At 39.5% G+C, this 18,774-nt stretch overlaps 4 protein-coding genes across 17 annotated transcripts; 3 read left to right on the forward strand and 1 right to left on the reverse strand.

Moving 5' to 3' along the window:
* The first annotated feature begins 529 nt into the window (after positions 1-529).
* Positions 530-6,996, forward strand: LOC135622727 (thymidylate kinase-like). 14 transcript variants are annotated; one of them, XM_065124812.1, is made up of 11 exons: positions 563-657; positions 890-958; positions 1,937-2,222; positions 2,320-2,536; positions 3,534-3,869; positions 4,554-4,665; positions 4,747-4,806; positions 5,632-5,736; positions 6,345-6,516; positions 6,641-6,743; positions 6,818-6,996. In XM_065124812.1, the coding sequence occupies exons 4-9, from the start codon at positions 2,475-2,477 to the stop codon at positions 6,468-6,470; spliced, it is 801 nt and encodes a 266-aa protein (XP_064980884.1). In that variant the 5' UTR covers positions 563-657; positions 890-958; positions 1,937-2,222; positions 2,320-2,474; the 3' UTR covers positions 6,471-6,516; positions 6,641-6,743; positions 6,818-6,996. The 14 variants fall into 14 exon arrangements, with proteins under 14 accessions (XP_064980893.1, XP_064980897.1, XP_064980885.1 ...); XM_065124810.1 differs by having other exon boundaries at positions 1,956-2,222; XM_065124823.1 differs by having other exon boundaries at positions 564-657; positions 1,956-2,222; positions 2,320-2,486.
* A 587-nt stretch (positions 6,997-7,583) lies between these two features.
* LOC135622726 (uncharacterized) lies at positions 7,584-8,744 on the reverse strand. The gene has a single exon (XM_065124809.1). It carries the CDS (start codon positions 8,569-8,571, stop codon positions 7,723-7,725), a length of 849 nt encoding a protein of 282 aa, XP_064980881.1. The 5' UTR covers positions 8,572-8,744; the 3' UTR covers positions 7,584-7,722.
* A 659-nt stretch (positions 8,745-9,403) lies between these two features.
* On the forward strand, positions 9,404-12,798 carry LOC135623911 (uncharacterized). The gene is made up of 4 exons (XM_065127375.1): positions 9,404-9,744; positions 9,849-11,130; positions 12,096-12,177; positions 12,435-12,798. Exons 2-4 carry the CDS (start codon positions 10,373-10,375, stop codon positions 12,645-12,647), a joined length of 1,053 nt encoding a protein of 350 aa, XP_064983447.1. The 5' UTR covers positions 9,404-9,744; positions 9,849-10,372; the 3' UTR covers positions 12,648-12,798.
* Positions 12,799-14,592: 1,794 nt separating this feature from the next.
* On the forward strand, positions 14,593-18,246 carry LOC135622728 (cytochrome b-c1 complex subunit 7-2, mitochondrial-like). Its single transcript, XM_065124826.1, has 4 exons — positions 14,593-14,757; positions 14,864-15,021; positions 17,062-17,109; positions 17,938-18,246. The coding sequence occupies exons 1-4, from the start codon at positions 14,661-14,663 to the stop codon at positions 18,004-18,006; spliced, it is 372 nt and encodes a 123-aa protein (XP_064980898.1). The 5' UTR covers positions 14,593-14,660; the 3' UTR covers positions 18,007-18,246.
* Positions 18,247-18,774: the final 528 nt, after the last annotated feature.

Below are 18,774 nucleotides of genomic sequence, written 5' to 3' on the forward strand. Positions count from 1 at the left end.
TTGACTATGGTGGGGTGGGAGAGGGATTTGGGGATTTTAGGACGTTGCTCCCAGGAGAATGGGGTGGTAGAGGAGCGAGGGGATGGGGAGCAGCCACCATCTACATCAACGCCAACATAATTTGTAAGTGGCAATTGCATCTGCATCAGACGATGTGGTCGATGGTATATTCCTCATGGAGGCGAGTAGCGTCGGAGGCAGTTAGACAATTGTATCAATATCGATGCTAGTGACACCGTCGTTTGTTACTACCGATGCCGAGATTATCTTTTTTATCTTTTTATTTTTATATTTTTATCAATAAAACTAATATTATTACGGTAAATATATATAAATATTTTATTTTTATAATTATACAAATATTAATATATATTTTTTAAAAATATAAGAATCGAAATGTTAAAGATAACAAACTATATGCAATCTATAATTTAGTTGGATCGCTGGGTCTGCTCTCGAGAGTTGCCGCGCGGCGTTTAGGTCCGATTCCAACTTCTCCGAGTTCACCGAGTCGACCCATTGGGCTCATATAAAAGACAAAAGCGACAAAAAAGCCGAGGCGGTCTGCGCGGGAAGTCAGACGACGAGCGAGCCCTAGGGTTTCCGCTTCTGCCACTGACGACGTCACTGGCCGAGCCAAGCCGCCTCCTCTCGCTGGTACTGTTCTCTCCGTCCCTCTCCGCCCCTCTCCGCCCCTATCTTCTCCTTCCGTTTCCTCTTGTCTCTTCTACGTCTGTATCATCAGAAGGTCTCCTACCCTCTCTGGTTCTCTTCTCTCCGCTTTTCGCCTTCACTGTCCCGTCTCCTCCCCTCTCTCGTTATGTCTTATCTTCTCCTCTCTGATGATATATATGATGAAATCGCCAATTGTTTGCATTCACATGTTCAGATCTTGCGGTACCATTCAGCCTTCGTGTTGATTCTTGGATGGTGTTAGTGTTTTGACTTACCGAGAGAAGTACTTCCTTTCTGTGTCCTTCAGTTGTCTGAGTTGGTTCATTCAATTCCATTGTGTTTTAATTCAACAACTTCAAATATTCTGTTAATATCCTGTCAAGAGCTGGACTTATCTAAGTGAAGTAACTCAAATGCATACTAAGTGTTCCTTTTTCTTATTATATTTGCACACTTGTTCATGTACTAGTGCATATAATTGGTTTAGGCGAGTCATTTCATATAATCTCTAATGTGTAGTTCTATATTTGCCTCCGAGGTTTATCCATGTGCATAGCTTATAACACCTCTTATTGTGAAAAGGGTTATTGTATGCCTTTTATCTGTCATGGATCAGAAACTAAAAAACATGCATTTGATCGAGGTTAAAATATATTTAATTATTACAATAAAATATCATCATTGATGTGAATGACCACTGTTTGCCTTAAATGAGTATCATTCCTGAATCGAGCTACTTGAGTGGAGAGACCAATTGAACTGGTGTAAACCTGAAAGAAGAGCACACAAAGCAATGAAATTAGTATTCATTCTTACAAATAAGAGATTCTGCATTAACTTTAATAAAAATGCAATTATTAACCGAAGAATATATGGGAGTTACTAATATCAACAAAAGAATTGTATATAAATTTATTTATTTATGTGCATCTTACAATCTAAGTTTGCAACCCTTTTCAATCCTAGGTAGGAAAACTGAGTTTGACAACACCTCATGCTAGTGAATTGGTTATTAGTTATTACATATGACTTCCTTTTTCTTTTTTGCTTCTTGGCATTCATGCAACTAGCTTGTTTTCATTGCTCTCCATTATGCCTAAAACCATGCTACTTCATTCTGACTGAATCCTGATATTGATAACTATTTGCATTCATGTTTATGTATGTCATAGCGGACTGACTATTCTGGTTGTGTCTTGATATTGTGGTAGCATATTAGCACTGAGCACAGGCATGTGCCAAGACTGATGCTCGCATATAGCTGTTAATGTTATATCCAGGTGACTGGAGTGGCAATGACTTATGTCGTATTATTGGTACATGATGAATTGGGTGCTTGAATACACGCTGCTAGATGATTATCAGCTTGCCCATGTTCCCTGGCAATGAACTCGCTGATTTTGAGATATAGCCATTAGATTCAAAATATATACAAGTTTCTTGCTGGAAATTTTGGTAGCTCACTAGTAATGTGAAAATTGGTACATTAGTGTTTTACATATGGTACCAGAAAAAGTGTGTGCTGTCACAGGGTCACTTGCAAGCACGTAAGTCGACTACAACTTGGTTAAAATAAATTATGATATAGATCGGTGATGGCTTTTTATGCTCATCAAAAGGCAACTCTTCTTTCTGTGATGACAGGTTTTTCTTGGTCAACTAGCTTTTGTTCTTCAGATGACATACTGCATCATTCTATTTTCTATGCTTGATGTTCTTGTATTAAGCTGAGATTTTCTCCAGTTGCAAAAGTTGTGACTAGGAGCAGAGATGCACATGTCTAGTTTTTGCAGTTGCAAATGATGTTTAAGGTCCGCTCTCAAGAAAGCAACATGCAAGTTTGTTGGCATGCACGCACCATGTATGTCACTGTGCATCTTGAGATATAGTTATGATTCTCCTAACTATTATGGAAGTTGCTAGATGTGGATTAATAATTGTTCTTAACACCAAAGCAGATCCAAATTCATTGGGCCTGAGTATACATGAAAAATATATATAAGTGAAAGATAAATTGTATGTTTTCAATTAATATGATTTTATATCTGATGAATGTAGTTCTGCTGTTGCACCTGAATTGTATGAACCTTCTTTTGGAACTGAGCCTGTGTTTATTTTATGCGTATGTGGCGAACAGGGAGATTGTAGTGGCCCTGTTCTAAGTGCACAATGCTCCTTTCTTTTTGGGCATTCAAAATCCCAAAGTTGGTCCTGCAGCTGTGCCATTTTATGTTATAAGTATTCTAACAGCATTGAGGTCTAAGAAGTTAAATTTCAAACACTTTTAGTTAACCTTGGCTTATATAGGAAATAAAAGTATGCAGAACTGTGATTATGTGAGGTTTGTGAACTTTGTTGACACTTCTTAATTTCATTCTTTGCTTGTATGAATTGTTATGAGGCATCACAAACTTCTTATTTGGTGATACTAAAATGGCAATCTGTTTTACTGATTTGAGGCTTAATCATGTCCAAAGAAAGTTAAATACACAATATTGTTGTTTATTTTACTCCTTACAACACCATTAGATTCAGTGAGATCTGAAGGCCTGTCATGTTATCAACGTTTTTAGTTCTCTTTCACAAGAAAAATCATACATAACTGTTTATGTTAACCCGACCAGGTATTATAATTATAGGTTTTCTTTTTTATGAATCTTTTGGACCAATAATATGTTTATCCAAAAAGTTATAATCTTTATTTGATTGTCACACAAATCTGATTTTTAAATATTTATGGCACAGAGGTTTTTTGGAGCATGTGTTGCCAGCATGACATGGTATCTGGAGCAATAATCTCAGAATTTGATGAAGGCATGAAGTTTCCATAATTTTTGACAATTTGTTTTGACTTGCAGGAACTTTGGAAGAGTGGGTCCTCTAAGGCATCCAAAGATTTGTCCCTGTAGCCAAATCAGGAGCTCATTCAGGCAAATGCAGATGAACACTGCCCACAATGATAATTCACGAGGTTCCCTTATTGTTCTAGAAGGACTAGACCGCAGTGGGAAGACTTCACAATCTAATAGACTGGTCACATTCTTAAAGGAAAAAGGATTATCAGTTGAATTATGGCGGTTCCCTGACAGAAGCACTTCTACCGGCCAAATGATATCTGCATATCTTGCAAATGAATCACAATTAGATGATAGAGCAATACATTTGCTTTTTAGTGCAAATCGCTGGGAGAAAAGGTAACATATGCCTGATTTGCCGAGTACTTACAGTTTATTATGGTATGTATCACCTCCACTTTTGTTGTGACCCTTATTGTAGATATGAAGGTTCCTTATTGAACTAGTTTGATGCAAATCTATGTTTCTGCAGAATTTCAGTTTATCCATAACTTTTGTGATCCATTGTTGACAAATTGATGTGGCAACTATTCAGTGATTAGATATGTTTGGCATGGCATACATCCTAGGATCTGAATGGGAGGAGTAATTTTGTTACTGAAAAATTTACCATGGTCTTGACATGTCCATCAGCAAATTTTGTTAATTTTCAAGATTCCATGCCATCTTCTGCAGATAAGTCGGCCTTGTGTTATACTGGTCCATTTATGATGTGAACTATAATTACCTTACTCTATTTCTTAATCTGTTTTCTAACTATTGTATCTTTTTTTTGAAGCTGATGTGCATGGTTAATAAGTTCATAAGATACAATTTGTGAACCATTTCTGTCAAATATATAATCATTTAGCTGTAGTATCTGGAACTGTTTATATAGTTGCTATTTAGATGCTTCAGGAATATATAGTCATGATGAATATAAATGTATTGCTTCTGTCATTTTAATATCTGCTTTCAATTTTCATGCTTGAAGACAGTTATACATATGCTTAAATGCAAATATGGTTGATTCCTTATTTGCAGATCACTAATGGAGAGCAAGGTAATGAGTGGAACCTCTCTTATTATTGATCGCTATTCATATTCTGGAGTAGCATTTTCTGCCGCTAAGGGGCTAGATGTAGAGTGGTGTAAGGTAAGTTTCCATGAAACCAAGGATCTTGATATCCAAACATTGAACCAGCTTACATTACAATATTGTATTCTATCTATGTAGGCTCCAGAAGTGGGACTGATAGCTCCAGATCTGGTTATATATCTTGATATATCTGCAGAGGTAGCTTATATATTTTTTGTATTTCATGTTTTTTTACAATATTCAAGGAGTATTAATGGTCATTTGTCATAGTTACAAAATACCATATTTTGAGAATTTCATGGACAGTTTCTTGTTGTGATGCTTAATCCTGTGATGAACACCTAATGGGAAATCAATCTAAATTGAATCATGTTATTGGAACAATGCAAATAATTCAAATCCTCGTTAAGGTTTTGCCAAATGAATACGTGTTCATTGTAGAGTACACACGCTGAAGAAGGGTCCATGAGAGCGCTGAGAAGATTATAATGAGCAATCAGACCGAGTTGCATCCTTTAAAAGTTAGTGTAGTATATATGAACAAGTCAAATGGAGGTAGTTGAGAGTTAGCTAATTAAGATGAACACCTTTGCTTTTTGAGAAGTCAAATTTAGACAAGTCACTTTGAAAGCCTTTGCTACTTGACAAAAGATAGTGTTTTTCTTGTTCTCATTGAAAATTTAATATGTTTTACTTGTACACTGTGTATGCCTATTTGCCTGAGAGCCTCATTTAGGCTTATCAGGGGTTATTACCTAGGACAGTGTTGCAAGATTGTGGTGGTTCTTTTGTTATGCCAACTAGTCATCATAGTGCTTGCTACAGGATCTTATCTATTATGCTATTCAGGTTGAATTATTAGCTTATCTATGCTTTTGTTTTAAATATGCATTACACGGCAAAATATAAGTGCTTGCAGTTATCAAGCTCGATCATGAGGACAACATCTGCTTTTTCCTTCTTTATTATTGCTCAGCATTTAATGTTCATCATTCTGAAATCTGTAATTTGAATCCTATTCAGAAAGCGGCAGAAAGAGGAGGCTATGGCACTGAAAGGTATGAGCGGCTGGAATTCCAAAAGAAAGTTGCGGAGCATTATCGGACCCTTTATGATGCTTCTTGGAAGGTAGCATTCATTTCAGAAGTTTCTGTACTAAATGTAGTTATTTGATTCTACTGTTGCATTCTTTTTAATACACTGGTTCTGGTGTTAGATTTACCTGTTTCATAATGTTGTGTTAATAATATCCCTTTAATACTTCTGATATTTTAGTTATAGCCATTGTTGATCTACCATAATTGCCCATTTTCAGAATATACACATTGTTCAGATGATATGTTCTTTTTCTTGTTCTATCACCCAGACTAGGTTCATGCCCATTATAAGAATTTTGTTTAGTTTCAGCAATCCAGTTGTTCTAGAATGTTTTTTCTTTTGGTCTCGTCTATGTCTAGTAAAATCAAGTCAATATCATCGGGGTCGAGCATTCTTGACATAGATTTCTTGAGTGAAAAAAAGTTCAGCATAAATACAACAGATTTAGAGAACATGACAGTTGACTTTGTCCCAGTGAGCAAATATTTATGCACAGACTGCTTCAAATTTCATTTCTTGCAATTAATAATTTTTTATACTTTTTCTCTAAACAGACTGTTCTAGCAATATAATTTTGTCATCATCTATTCTGTATCTTACATTTGCTGCAATATCCTGATGGCACTGATATGCTCAAGCTGCAGATTGTTGATGGTGGCCTCCCTGTGGAAACACTGGAGGAACAGATAAGAGAGATTGCGTTGGGTTGTATATTGACATGCCAAAAGGGCAAGCCACTCAGCAAACTCTGGCAGGCCAAATAGTTCTCTTTAATGGAAGTCTTCCTTCATAACAACCTGCATCCTGCAAGTATATATTTAGATTGTATCCCTTTTTTGGCTGTTCATATTCTATTCATTAATGCGATGATTATCTTGCCATACAAAATGGCTTTATCTCACATAATCATCCGACATATCTCGATTGCTTGCAGAGGCTTGTAACTGCATGTACGCTTCATCAGCTGATTTTTACGTTCTTGATGATGATTTCTTGGTCCTTCTCGGCCTTGCTGGTGCAGCAACTAAGATTTTCAGGTTCGTTTTATAGAAGTAATCTGTGTTGGAAAGCATGCACATCGACAGTAGATGATTCTTAGCTTTTGTTGTAGGCGAGTTGAAGACCCACGTTTGGTAATTTTCCTGTAGTCAACAGCTTTAAATAGTTCAGGGCTCGACTATCATGGTTTATTTACCTGTAGGAGCAGTTATTATACAGCATGGGTGAGTTGTGATTGACCGAATACACTGTTTTTTCCTCTGAATTGTGATTGATATCCTCGTTAGCTTTTTTTTTTTCTCTTTCAAAGAACTTCTCGAAGTATCATTCAATTTGTAAATGATAGTTTTTTGTTCAAACTTTCCCATAAGCACAGTAGGAAACTATTGTTCTTAGTGGGAGAAAGACCAACAACACCTACTTTTTTTTGTGAATCCATTCCAAATTTTATACTGGTCGGGTAGGTGGGCAGGTGTTTAAAAATTATAATAAAGATGCAGTTTCTAAATGTTATTTTGTTATAGAATGAACTTGGGAAACCTGATGATTAAAATATAAAATTTGGAAAAATAGGCCAGCAATATTTAACACGTGGTGAAACTTTAATGGTGAGAAAAAAAATTATTAAAAAAGATGAAAGAGAATAAATAATTAGAGAGATAAAGAGTGCGTGTGATAAAGAAAAACAATGACAATAAAAACAAAAGTGATAGGATAATAGAAATGATGATTAGAGCGAGGAGTCAGCTCGCTTAAAATACATTTTATTCTTTTTCTTTTCCAAAAAAAAAGGACTGAAACACCTATGATCAAATATGGTCGATGTCGGAGGGTCGATTCTATCCGACTGTTTTCGTTGATGCAACAAATCAACACAGTAGAAAAAAATGGGCGATTAAATAAGCTTGAGAAAACGTTGCGGAAGATGAACAAGTCGACGTGCGGTTGTTGCAGAAATAAAAAACATGCCCCGAAAGCCAAGCTATTTACGTATCATCTCTTCCTCCACTGCCGCTACTAGCTGAGACTTAGGGCCGCCTTCACGTCCAGCCTCCACGCGCAAACGCCGCCGTCCAGCCTCCACACGTCGCATGGCACCGCCAGCGACGACGACGACGACGGCAGAGGCGGCGATGGAGGCCCTTTCGTCCTCCTCAGTCGCCTCGCGTACCACACGCGCACCCAGCACGTGAACGCCCGGCACCTCCCCGCCGCCGGCAGCAGCCCCTGCGAAACCAGCCCCACCCTCACCTCCTCTTCTTTCTCCGCAGCTCCGCCTCCCTCTAAGGAGGAGCAGCGCTGAGCCGTACCCACCACCATCCTCCGGTACGCCTCGTTGATCCACGTCACCCGGTCCCACTCGTCGGACACGAACCCGGGGCACTCGTCTGCCGCCAGCGCGGCCGCCACCGCCTCGTCACTCCTCCAAGCGACCTCCCCCTCCCTCCACCCGTCCGTCTCCGTCACGCACTCCACCGTCACCCACGACCCTATCGCCCCAACCGGCGGCACCATGCGCGGAACCACCACGGCCGAAGGAAGAGAAGGGAAACTAGGAGACCGCTCCGGCGCCGCTTCCCGGTCGCCTTTCCTCTCCGGCGTCTCCGGTATCAGCGACAACGTCACGATCGCCGACGACGACGGCGACGGGTTCGCCTCCGCCTTCCTCGGCTTCCTCCCACTCGCGCCGGAGGCCGGATTAGCGGATCCCTTCCGTTTCGGCCTCCTGGGCGCGGCGGCCGCCTCCGCTGCGGCAGCTACGGCCGAAGGGGACCCGGCGGCAGGTTTGGGCGCTATAGGCCGGAAGCGGATCATTGCCCGGCCCACCTTCCGCGCGACGTCGGCGTCTCCGCCTCCGCCGTACATCGTAACACAGCAACCGCCGCTCCTCTCGATCTACTCCTCCCCACTATTTTATTTATTTCCCTCTTATTTACTTCCAGTAGCGATCAACGAGGAGACTAAATAGCGCGAGGGCGGCCGACACGTGTCCACGAGGCATCTCGCGCTCCCATTTGAGCCAGGCTACAGGTGGCGCGTCCAGAGGCAAAGAGCGCGTGAAGGTCGGGGTGGGCGTAGCGTGGGTGGGAGGAGGGTCGTTCTCGCCAATGAGATAGTGCCAAGTTCTTCTCTTCGGATGTGGAACTCTAGACGTAGGTACGAAAGAACTGGACACGTGGACGTATGAGACGGGTCGTCCATTGTTGCCGTTTCTGGGGGTTAGACAGAGACGGCTGGGTTGCTTCGCATCAATCGACGCCTTTGAGAATCGTGCCTTATCGTATCTCGACCAATGATCAGCTGCCGCATCGCTCACGAAGCTTAAAGCATATATCGAGCTATACTAAGTATACTGACACATGATACATAGGAGTGTATTGTTCGTATCGATCTTCTATTAGATTGGTATGTACTCCTGTAACGAGTGATACGTCGTAATATATTACGATAAATTTTGATCGTAATATAATTTAAAATATATTATTAAAAACTTTAATTAGAAGAAGTGAGATAATTGGTATTACCAATAGTAGGAGAAATCTAAAAAAAATTATTGAAACTATAATAAAAAAATAATTAAGAATATTGTCTTTTTATGAAGTTGGACAATATTTGTAATGTTATATGGCTTGTTGTTGTTGTGTTACTATAAGTTAAAAAGTATCAACAAGCAGTTTAATTTTTTTATTTAAGGGATACAAGTACCAAAATGTTGATGATGGAGGGGTATGCATGTAATTTTCTGCCAATTCTAAAACCACTGGATCCACTGCACTCACTACTGCTGCTTGGGACCTTTCTGTCAGATGGCCTATTTCTTCCATCTTAGTTCTAGTAAAAGCTATCCACAGGGATGGAAGGAGGAGAAGAATTGCCAGCTTGCAGAGTCAGTGTGCACGTTATGCAAGCATCTGATGTTTCACCAAACATGTCCTCCTCGATCATGGAGTTCGATGGCAATGAATGAATGAATGTTGATTTTGCAGCTTATGATTGTTCTTAGTTGAGATACGATATGAGAAGCTGATGCTGTGATAGGTATATTCTTTGTATGATTACTTGGTGTTATCTGCGTAATATCGTGAAGAAAAATATGATATTGATTGAAATCTTGGCTTACAACACTGTTTTCCAAGCTGTAGTTCTCGGCATGGTGGATGCCAATGGAGAATGGGGACAAGAGCCATGGAGACAGTACAGTTGGCTGCTATAATATTTTGCTCAGTCTCACGTTGCTGCAGCAGCAGGTTTCAGAGAGATTCTTCCTCCTCCCTTGAGAGCCTCCTCCGTCACCTGCTTTCCTACTGTGAGAAAGGTTGCCATTTCCAAGGTGGTATCATTCCTTCTTTCCACTCCTCCACTGGATCTATCTCTTCACTTCCATTCCCTTGGCCCGTTTCCCGGAACTCACACCCATGCCTCCTTTGTCATCTCCGGCTCGAACGGATCTTTAGATCTTGCTCTGTGGCTGTGACTTGGGATGTGGTATGCTAAGCTGCACTCGATTTTGAGCTGCAGTTGCGGGTACAAGTAGAATGAGCTCGTTCTCTTAGCTTACTTGTGAGCGGATCTGAGCTACCATGGTTTCCGTTCCTTGATGTGAAGATTTGGTTGAAGGGATCGGATAGTGTTCGATGTGCCGTCCATCGCACTGGTTTCTGAGACAATGAGGCCTATGGATAAGCCCTGCGCCAACGCATACAGCTTTGAGTTCCACGATGGCGCCGTCGCCAACAACGCTCTTCACCGCCGGAAGGTGTTGGGGTCGCGCAGCAAGCCGACCCCTTCGAAGTGGGACGATGCCCAGAAGTGGCTGGTGGGGCTGTCAGGCAGCGGAGATCACAAACATGCGGTGAGCAAGCCGAGGAACTCGAACGCCGACGACAGAAGGCTGCTCTCGTCCTTGTCCCAGCGAGGAAGGGACTCCTGCAGCAGCGCTGACGGAACCTTGGAGTACGACATAGTGCTCGCGGTCACTGCTCAGGAAGACGAAGGGGAAACGAAGAAGATAGACTGCAGTGAGGCGCTCTGGCGGACGAACAAGCCGATCGAGGACTCGTCCATGGTGGTCAGATCGGTGTGTCTGAGGGACGCAGGCACGGAGATGACGCCCATAGCGAGCAAAGAGCCATCGAGGACCGGCACGCCACTGCGAGCGACGACTCCGGTGTCGAAGAGTCCGATCTCTTCGAGGTCGTCCACCCCGGAAAGATGCCGGCGGCACGACGGCTATCAAGCAGGGATGAGGAGTGCGGAGAGGAGAAGCGAGGCGGTGCCTTTTGGCTGGCCTTATGGAGGGGAAGCAGAGGTCGACGGTGGCAAGTTCTCTGAGATCAATGGCTCAGAGCAAGGTAGGAGTTCGAGCTCGCTGGAGTCCCGAGCCATGGCATGGGATGAGGCAGAACGCGCAAAGTACATGGCCAGGTAACTGTGACTGGTTTGCTGCTGCTCGTGTTCTTCCTCGTTTGCTTTGATCCTGCTCTGTGGCATTGCAATGAAACATGAAGCATTCTCCTGCCTTTGTCCTGCATTTGTAAGGAGTTTGATGCATACTACATTTGTGCATCTACTGTGAAATCATAATTGATTGTTCTTTGGATAAATCTAAATAGTTGTTGATTTAGGCTTAGAGAAATATTGTGAGAATTCATGCATCGAAGAAGAAGGAAAACAGGGCAATCGGACATCGACGCAACCCAAAAGCTTAAACTAAAGCTCGCGACGCAGCATAGAACAACATAACATTAGAATGCAACATTGATCTCAGAGAACTGCAATTCACGTATATATGTTGAACCGCAATTGTATTACACTTGATGGCATTGGGTTTTGTTGCCTGGTCTATATGATTCACATATATATGTTGAATGCAACATTAGGATGCTTGGCTGCAACCTAAGAGATGAAAGAACTGCAATTCTCATCCTCCAAATTTTGTGTGATCTCTAATGAAGCTGGTGGATGCGTTACATTCGCAAAGCATGAATGCGAACTATTTCTTGCATGTTATTTAGGAAATATTTTGCACAATAAAGTTGTAAGTCATAATTATTTTAGGTCAATGGCATGGATCTTTTGCAGAACATGCCCAAATATTTCTCTTCTACATGTTGAGAGTCCCAAAACAGTAAGTCCAACTATTTGAGGTTGGCCGCATGAATCTTTTACCGCTATTGAGATCCGTAAAAAGCTAATATTTTTGCAAAACATGAAAAACTATTTCTCTTCTACATGTAAAGAGTCCTTTCTCTTCTAGTGCTCAGATGCATATTGTACATTGTTATACTAGAAAAAATAGTGATTCTGCTGCTTTGTCTGCGTCAACGCATCTGCTATTAGCATCTCATTATTTCTACTTGTTGAAATGATTTTGTGTTATGCATCTTCAGATATAAGCGTGAAGAGGTGAAGATACAAGCATGGGAAAATCATGAGAAAAGAAAAGCTGAAATGGTGATGAGGAGAATGGAGGTATAAAACAAGCATATTTTCTCCCCTTCTTTTTTATTTTCCTCATGGAAGTTTTTGTTTTAGAAAACCTTATGGTTATAGTTGAGGTTACTTCAAATTGTCAGAGTTGGAGACATGAGGCATCTGTCTTGATACCTCTATAAATATAATTCTTGGACAGTAATTAAACTAAAACACATGCTTGGCACGATACGGTAACTTGCGCATTTTCTTTTATTCCCTATGAGATAATTCTGGATAATTTTCATTGCTTGTAGGTTAAGGCAGAAAGAATCAAATCACGAGCTCAAGAAAAATATGCAAACAAGTTGGCGGCAGCACGAAGAATGGCTGAGGAGAAGCGTGCCAGTGCGGAGGTCAAACTGAATGAGCGTGCCGCAATGACTTCTGAAAGAGCAGATTACATTAGGAGGACAGGGCACTTGCCATCCTCAATTTTCTCCTTCAAGTTGCCTTCTCTTTGCAATTGAGGGCCATCGGATGTATTGTAGGAGCCGGTGCTTTAGGTGTTACTGCATTACTTCTACTCTTGCACTGACTGTATCAACTGATGTTCATCATAATTTCTATTTCTTAAGAGAAATGCATTCCATATGTATCTTCTTTTTGCTCTCAACCTTAAAAATAAGAAAAAAAAAATCTTCTTGAATTTGATATATTTTGGCAGTATCAATGCCATTCAAATCCAATGTACGAGACCAACAAATACGAGGTCAAAGAAGGGTCATTCTTCTTCATTGCTCATAGGTCAAGGCAAGAAGAATCAGATTGCAAGCTCAAGAAAAATTAGCATAAAAGTGGGCGGTGGCACGAAGAGTGGGACAGAAGCGTGCCAAATCGGAGGCCAAACTGACCGAGCGTGCCACAGGTAACTCCCTGAGTGCAGATTACATTAGTAGGACAGGAACACTTACCATCCTCTTCTCTTTCCTTCAAGTTGCCATTGCCATTGTAGTCGAGGGAACTAAGGCTTTGATTCTGCTCTTGCACTGACTGTATCAACTGATGTTCTTCCATGGTTTGTATTTGCTTATGAAAAAAAGCATTCAGCGTATCTTCTGTTTGCTCTCATCTCCAGCATTTCATAGAATGATAGTGACACACATCTATCTTCTTCTTCTTCTGATGAACCAATAACTAGTTTTGTGCCTGCTTGAAATTGATACATCTTACTAGTATCACTGCCATCTTATAGGTGCTGTATCCATATAAATTATTTGTACTCTTACCAAAGACACAAATTGCAGCAAATATCATCTTCAAGTTGGTGGCATTTCATGTGCGCTTCAACCCTATACATGGTTATTGATGATCCTTTCTAACTTTAACTCCTTACTATGCCAATACTAGTTCGACTCCAATACCCAAAAATGCTTTGCAGATTCATCTAACACGAATACAAACTACTAGTTCAACTTTGATACCTAGAATACTTGGTAGATTCATTGATACAAATATAAATTACAATCTGATTAAGATTTGAGGTGGAAAATATTATGAGTGTCATGCCACAATAGCATTGTGATGATATCTATTTTATCTGAAAGAACACAATGATGAATCTTTCAATTATCCAAGAAAAATAGGGTTGAGAAATGTTATTTTTTTTTGAAGGAAAACTTTGGATCTATTTTGGTAAATAAATCATGCTACTATTCTTTGAATTTTTGGGAAAATTTTTAATTTGATTTCCAAACTTAACTTCCTTCATCTTTGTTAATGTTTTGATTAAGACTTGCTCATAACATCTATAAATAAACTTCGACAAATTATTCCAGCATAATTATCAATGAATAATATTGCTTGGCAGATCAAAACACCGAATTGCTCAACATGCCCCAAATGTTTTTTTTTTTTTTTCTGAGTTATATTTGATTCAAATGATAAATTTTCTCATTTACATTGAATTACAACTACTGCGCAAATTCTATCATGCAATGCAATGGCACAAATTTTTTGAAGATATATAACTATTAACAGTACAATTTACTCTTCTCTAGATAAATATTCCTCTAAATCTGATGCATAATGCATAGGGAATATTCCTTTAAACTAATATTTAAAATACAACATGACAACTATCCACACACACACACACATATATATATATATATATATATATATATATATATATATATATATATATATATATATATATATCCACAAATTGAAGTCTTTTACCCTTCACTATTTATTTTATGAATCTAACATTTTCCTGAAAATTCTAATACGAGGATTTTTTTTAAGATCACAGGACATATGAAAAAGCACAAACATATATTACTCGTAAATCGAAATCACTATCTTCCTAACTATTACTTAACTTCGGGTCGGGTCATATGGATTCGGGTTATACCCGATCCTTATTGAACCCGTAAATGATCGTTACTATAAATATAAAACCCAAGTGACTGCTCCTCTTCTCGCTGTAGACGCGGAGGGATCGAGAACTCGAGCGGTGAAAGCGAAGGTCTCGGTGATCGATGGCGTCGTCGTGGATGCAGTGGCTGATCAATCCCCGCCGCAACTGGTTCGCCGCCCAGCACTACAAGGCCCTCTGCAATCGCCTCAAGAAATACGGTGATCCCACCATCCCTTGGCCCCTTCTTGGTTAGGGTTTCTGTCTTGGATTTTTGGATCTGCTCCGATTGATCTTGTTCTTTCCCTTTTCCCCCCTCTGGTCTAGGGCTGCGGTACGAAGATCTGTACGATCCGTTGTACGATTTGGACATCAAGGTGGCCCTGGCGCGGCTGCCGCGCGAGGTGGTGGACGCCAGGAACCAGCGTCTTAAGCGCGCCATTGATCTCTCCACGAAGCACGAGTACCTTCCCGAGGACTTGCAGGTGGCACCGGATCTTATTATAATCTCTTTAAGCTATTTGTGGTGACTATATGATTGTTTCGAGGGTGTGGTCATTTGAATGCGTGATGGACCGAGCAGATTAATTCTGTTTTTTAGGTGACATGAAATGGATGAGGTTTCGGAACTTTAGGCTGCTTGGAGTCTGACATTGGGCAATGATCTCGTGTTGATTTGTAGTTAGGCTGAGGGTTGAATTGCTTTTCTATTGACGCCGCTGGAATTAGATATAATATGAAAACCATAGAGATGGTCTTCTGGTGTGTGTTTGTCGGGGTGATATTGGATTTTAACCTGGAGGAATCTGGGAACGTAGTGTTTTAGAATTACTTTTAATTGATGACATTGCATTTTATTGTTGACGACTTGGGGCAATACATATGAAATGCATGATGAAAGTCTTTTACCTATTTCCTTTTTCACTTATGATTATCTGTGTTCTAGCCAGAACAGACTATACTTGGTGGTGTCAGGGAACATAGCTGTTAGCTAAGGAAGACAGTGTAAATTGTGGCACATGACAAGGCTTCAACTTTGAGAAGCTTATTTTGGATGAGCAAAACATGGGTGACACCTATATTCAAACAAAAAGTTTTCTGTTGTCTTATCGGGATATTTGGGTGCCTATCCAGTTTTTAGTTATCCCTACTTAGCCTTTTTTTAATGGACATTACTTTTTGAATTTTAAGGGGGATCATGATCAACCATGCAACTTTGAGGATTCTGATAAGAACATGCTTATTCAACAAGAGAGGTATAAAACATTCAAACACGTTATTAGAAAGGAGATGACTTTATAGGCTTAGGCTTATTGTTTAAAATAAGAAATTTAGATATTTGAGAATATAATCTAATTGCAAGGTAATTTTAGACACAAGAATTGTTAAATTTGTATCAAATTTGAAAATATGACCTACCTCGCACAAGATGTAGTTCTTTTGGGAAGAAAATGTCGTTGGTTATTATTTGGAATTGGTTGTGCTGTGGCATCAGCATAACACTTATGCTGTTTGCTTTTGCTTGTTACTAAAGGAATTGCCAGTGCATGAAACTCCTACCAACGCTGGGAGGGTCACATTACCTTGCTCTTGCAAGCGGGGTGTTTTTCTTTCTAACTTTTTGTTTTGTTACTTGAAGATTGGTCACCTGGTTCAAAAGGGAGAAAACTTATCGAGGCACTAAACTCAGCATCATATTAAAAATCAAAATGATCCATAACTTGTTTTCCACATATATAATTATTTGCTTTTGCTTGTTGTCATATTAGGAAAGCAGTCTCATCCTTGTTTATCATTACAATAATGTGACATTTGAGGCCTATAATATGCACTTGACATGAGCCTTCTCATGTCTTGGTGAGATATCCTGGTGCAAAATTTCACTAACTAGTAACAGAGCATTTTTGCAGTTGTCAAGAATGTTTTACTAGATTATTCATAATATCTTGGAGAACTACATCCATTTCCTTGGTTGAACATGAATACACAAAAGGATGGGATGCTATATAATTCTTATGCTTGGTAAGCATCAATGGTTGATTGACTATATAATTATCGACTATATCTTAAATTGTTCCACGTTTGCACTAATTTTATCGTACAACACTTCCAGTCCTTGCTAGAGATATTGATATGTTAGCACCATTAGATGTAAGAACTTCTTCCTATAATTACATGGTATATATACTCTCACTTGTAAGCGATGCAGAACGATGACTCTTTTATTGGTGAGGCCTGCAAAATTTGTTTTGTTATTCACAGTTTCTTTTGGCTTTGTTCGTGATGTAAAACTTCTATATTCTTTTTGCTACTCTTCTCCTGGCTCGTAAATTAGCTCGAATTACATATTTCCATCTGTACATATACAAAAAATCATTGTTACATTCTTAATTATCCGGGATGGATCATTTGACCTTTAAGTAGGTAGTCTAGACTCATAGGTAATTCATGTCTAGTAATGTACCATAATTTCTTATTCGAGATTTACCTTGATTACCATTTGTAACAAAATTTTGTCTTTACAGGCATTGCAAACACCTTTTAGAAGCTATCTTAAAGATATGCTGGCTCTTGTGAGTATTTCTTATGAACAAATCTTGCTCTCTCTCTTTTATTTACTTTATAGACATGTAAAATCTTATCTCTTTGATGCTTATTTGACGTGTAGTTCAACTAGTATGTTGCATCGTCACTTTATTTGTCTATTACTTGCTTCTTATCTTATCCCATAAGTTCCAAAGAAGTCTTTCTTCTATAATTCGTGATACACTACTTGTGATTGAGAGTGCTACCTGGGTAGGGAAGGGGAAGATATCTAAACCATATTCTAGGTCTACATGATATTAAGTGGTTGCTCTAGTCATTTAACAAGGGCCTTTATCCCCTCTGTACTGCCACCTGACTAGTGGCCTGAGATATTCTCCCACCTCCGAGTCCCTTCCATCACCTCTTCATTCGTAGTTTTAGGCTCAGTTTTTGTTGCCAATCTTGGTCATAAATTAGGTAACATAATCATGTTGCATTTAAAGGCTATTCTTCTCTTCATCTTTTTTTCCCCTTAGTTTCTTTATGTGAATTTGTGATTCTGCTTTTTATTGTGTTTCTTTAATCATTCTTTTGAGTTATCCTCAACAGCCAACATGATGTTTTCTTGTTGTGTTTTCTATAGTCAAGAACGTCTTTTATTCCTTTTAGGTAATATATTCTCTTGTGTCATCCGCCACAGCCATGTCTTTCTAATTGTAATATATATACGTAACTTTTCTTTTTTGTGTTGGTAATATGTTTAGCATTTTTGGTAATATATGTTCTTAAGTAAATAGCCTCTATATGGTTCTATTTTAGTTTTCGGCTTGTCAGAGTTCTGCATTAAATCAAACGAAATTGTGGTTCCTTTGCAGGTGAAAAAAGAGAATGCAGAGCGTGAGGCATTAGGTGCCCTCCCTCTCTATCAGCGCAGTTTTCCATAAAATACCCAACAAGGTTATACCCTTCCCTGGCCACGAAACTATAATGAAATAAGCCTGACAAGTGACATTGGAGGCTGTTAGTGGTTTATGCAACCTTTTTCCATGAAATTTGTTGGGTTGACTTTCCATGTTCACATTCTTAAATCATTTTATGGCTGTGATAGTCATGGTAGCACTTATAAATTCAAACCCTTGTGGTAAATTTGTTTTTAATCACATTGTTGTGAGTTTGTTTTGACATGGTGGTGATATCTTAAAGAGTTTTCACAAAGATGATGGTATGTTTGCTGTCATCTTCTGGGTGTTGCCGAGTGTTAGAGCTGTGGGCTACATATCTCACCGATATGTTCTCGCTGGGAATTAATTGAGGTCCTAGTTATTACAGTGTTCCGTGAAGTTTTAGTTAAATCGAGGTTTCGTTGGGTTTTTTTACAGTGTTAAGTAATTAACAGTGTTCAGAGTTCACTGATAGTTGTTTGATTGGAGCCGTCTTTTATAAGAGATTTGACGTGATACAAATTGGATTTATTTCGAAATCTTATTTCATACATCCGTTATGATCATGATAGTGGATGAGGTACATCTATGGAGGAATAACGTGGAGCATGCCACCTTCGCTTTCTTGTGAGGTTAGTAGATATGACAAATATGATCGAGTCAGGAACACGACTCGGTCATAACTAAATATATTTATTATATAAATCATAGTACATGCATTCCTTCAAATATTAACATCCTTTAGGTATGCCTGCCACTATAGTTAATTTT

This window comes from Musa acuminata, chromosome BXJ2-9 (genome assembly GCF_036884655.1).
Source record: "Musa acuminata AAA Group cultivar baxijiao chromosome BXJ2-9, Cavendish_Baxijiao_AAA, whole genome shotgun sequence".
Lineage (NCBI taxonomy): Eukaryota > Viridiplantae > Streptophyta > Magnoliopsida > Zingiberales > Musaceae > Musa > Musa acuminata.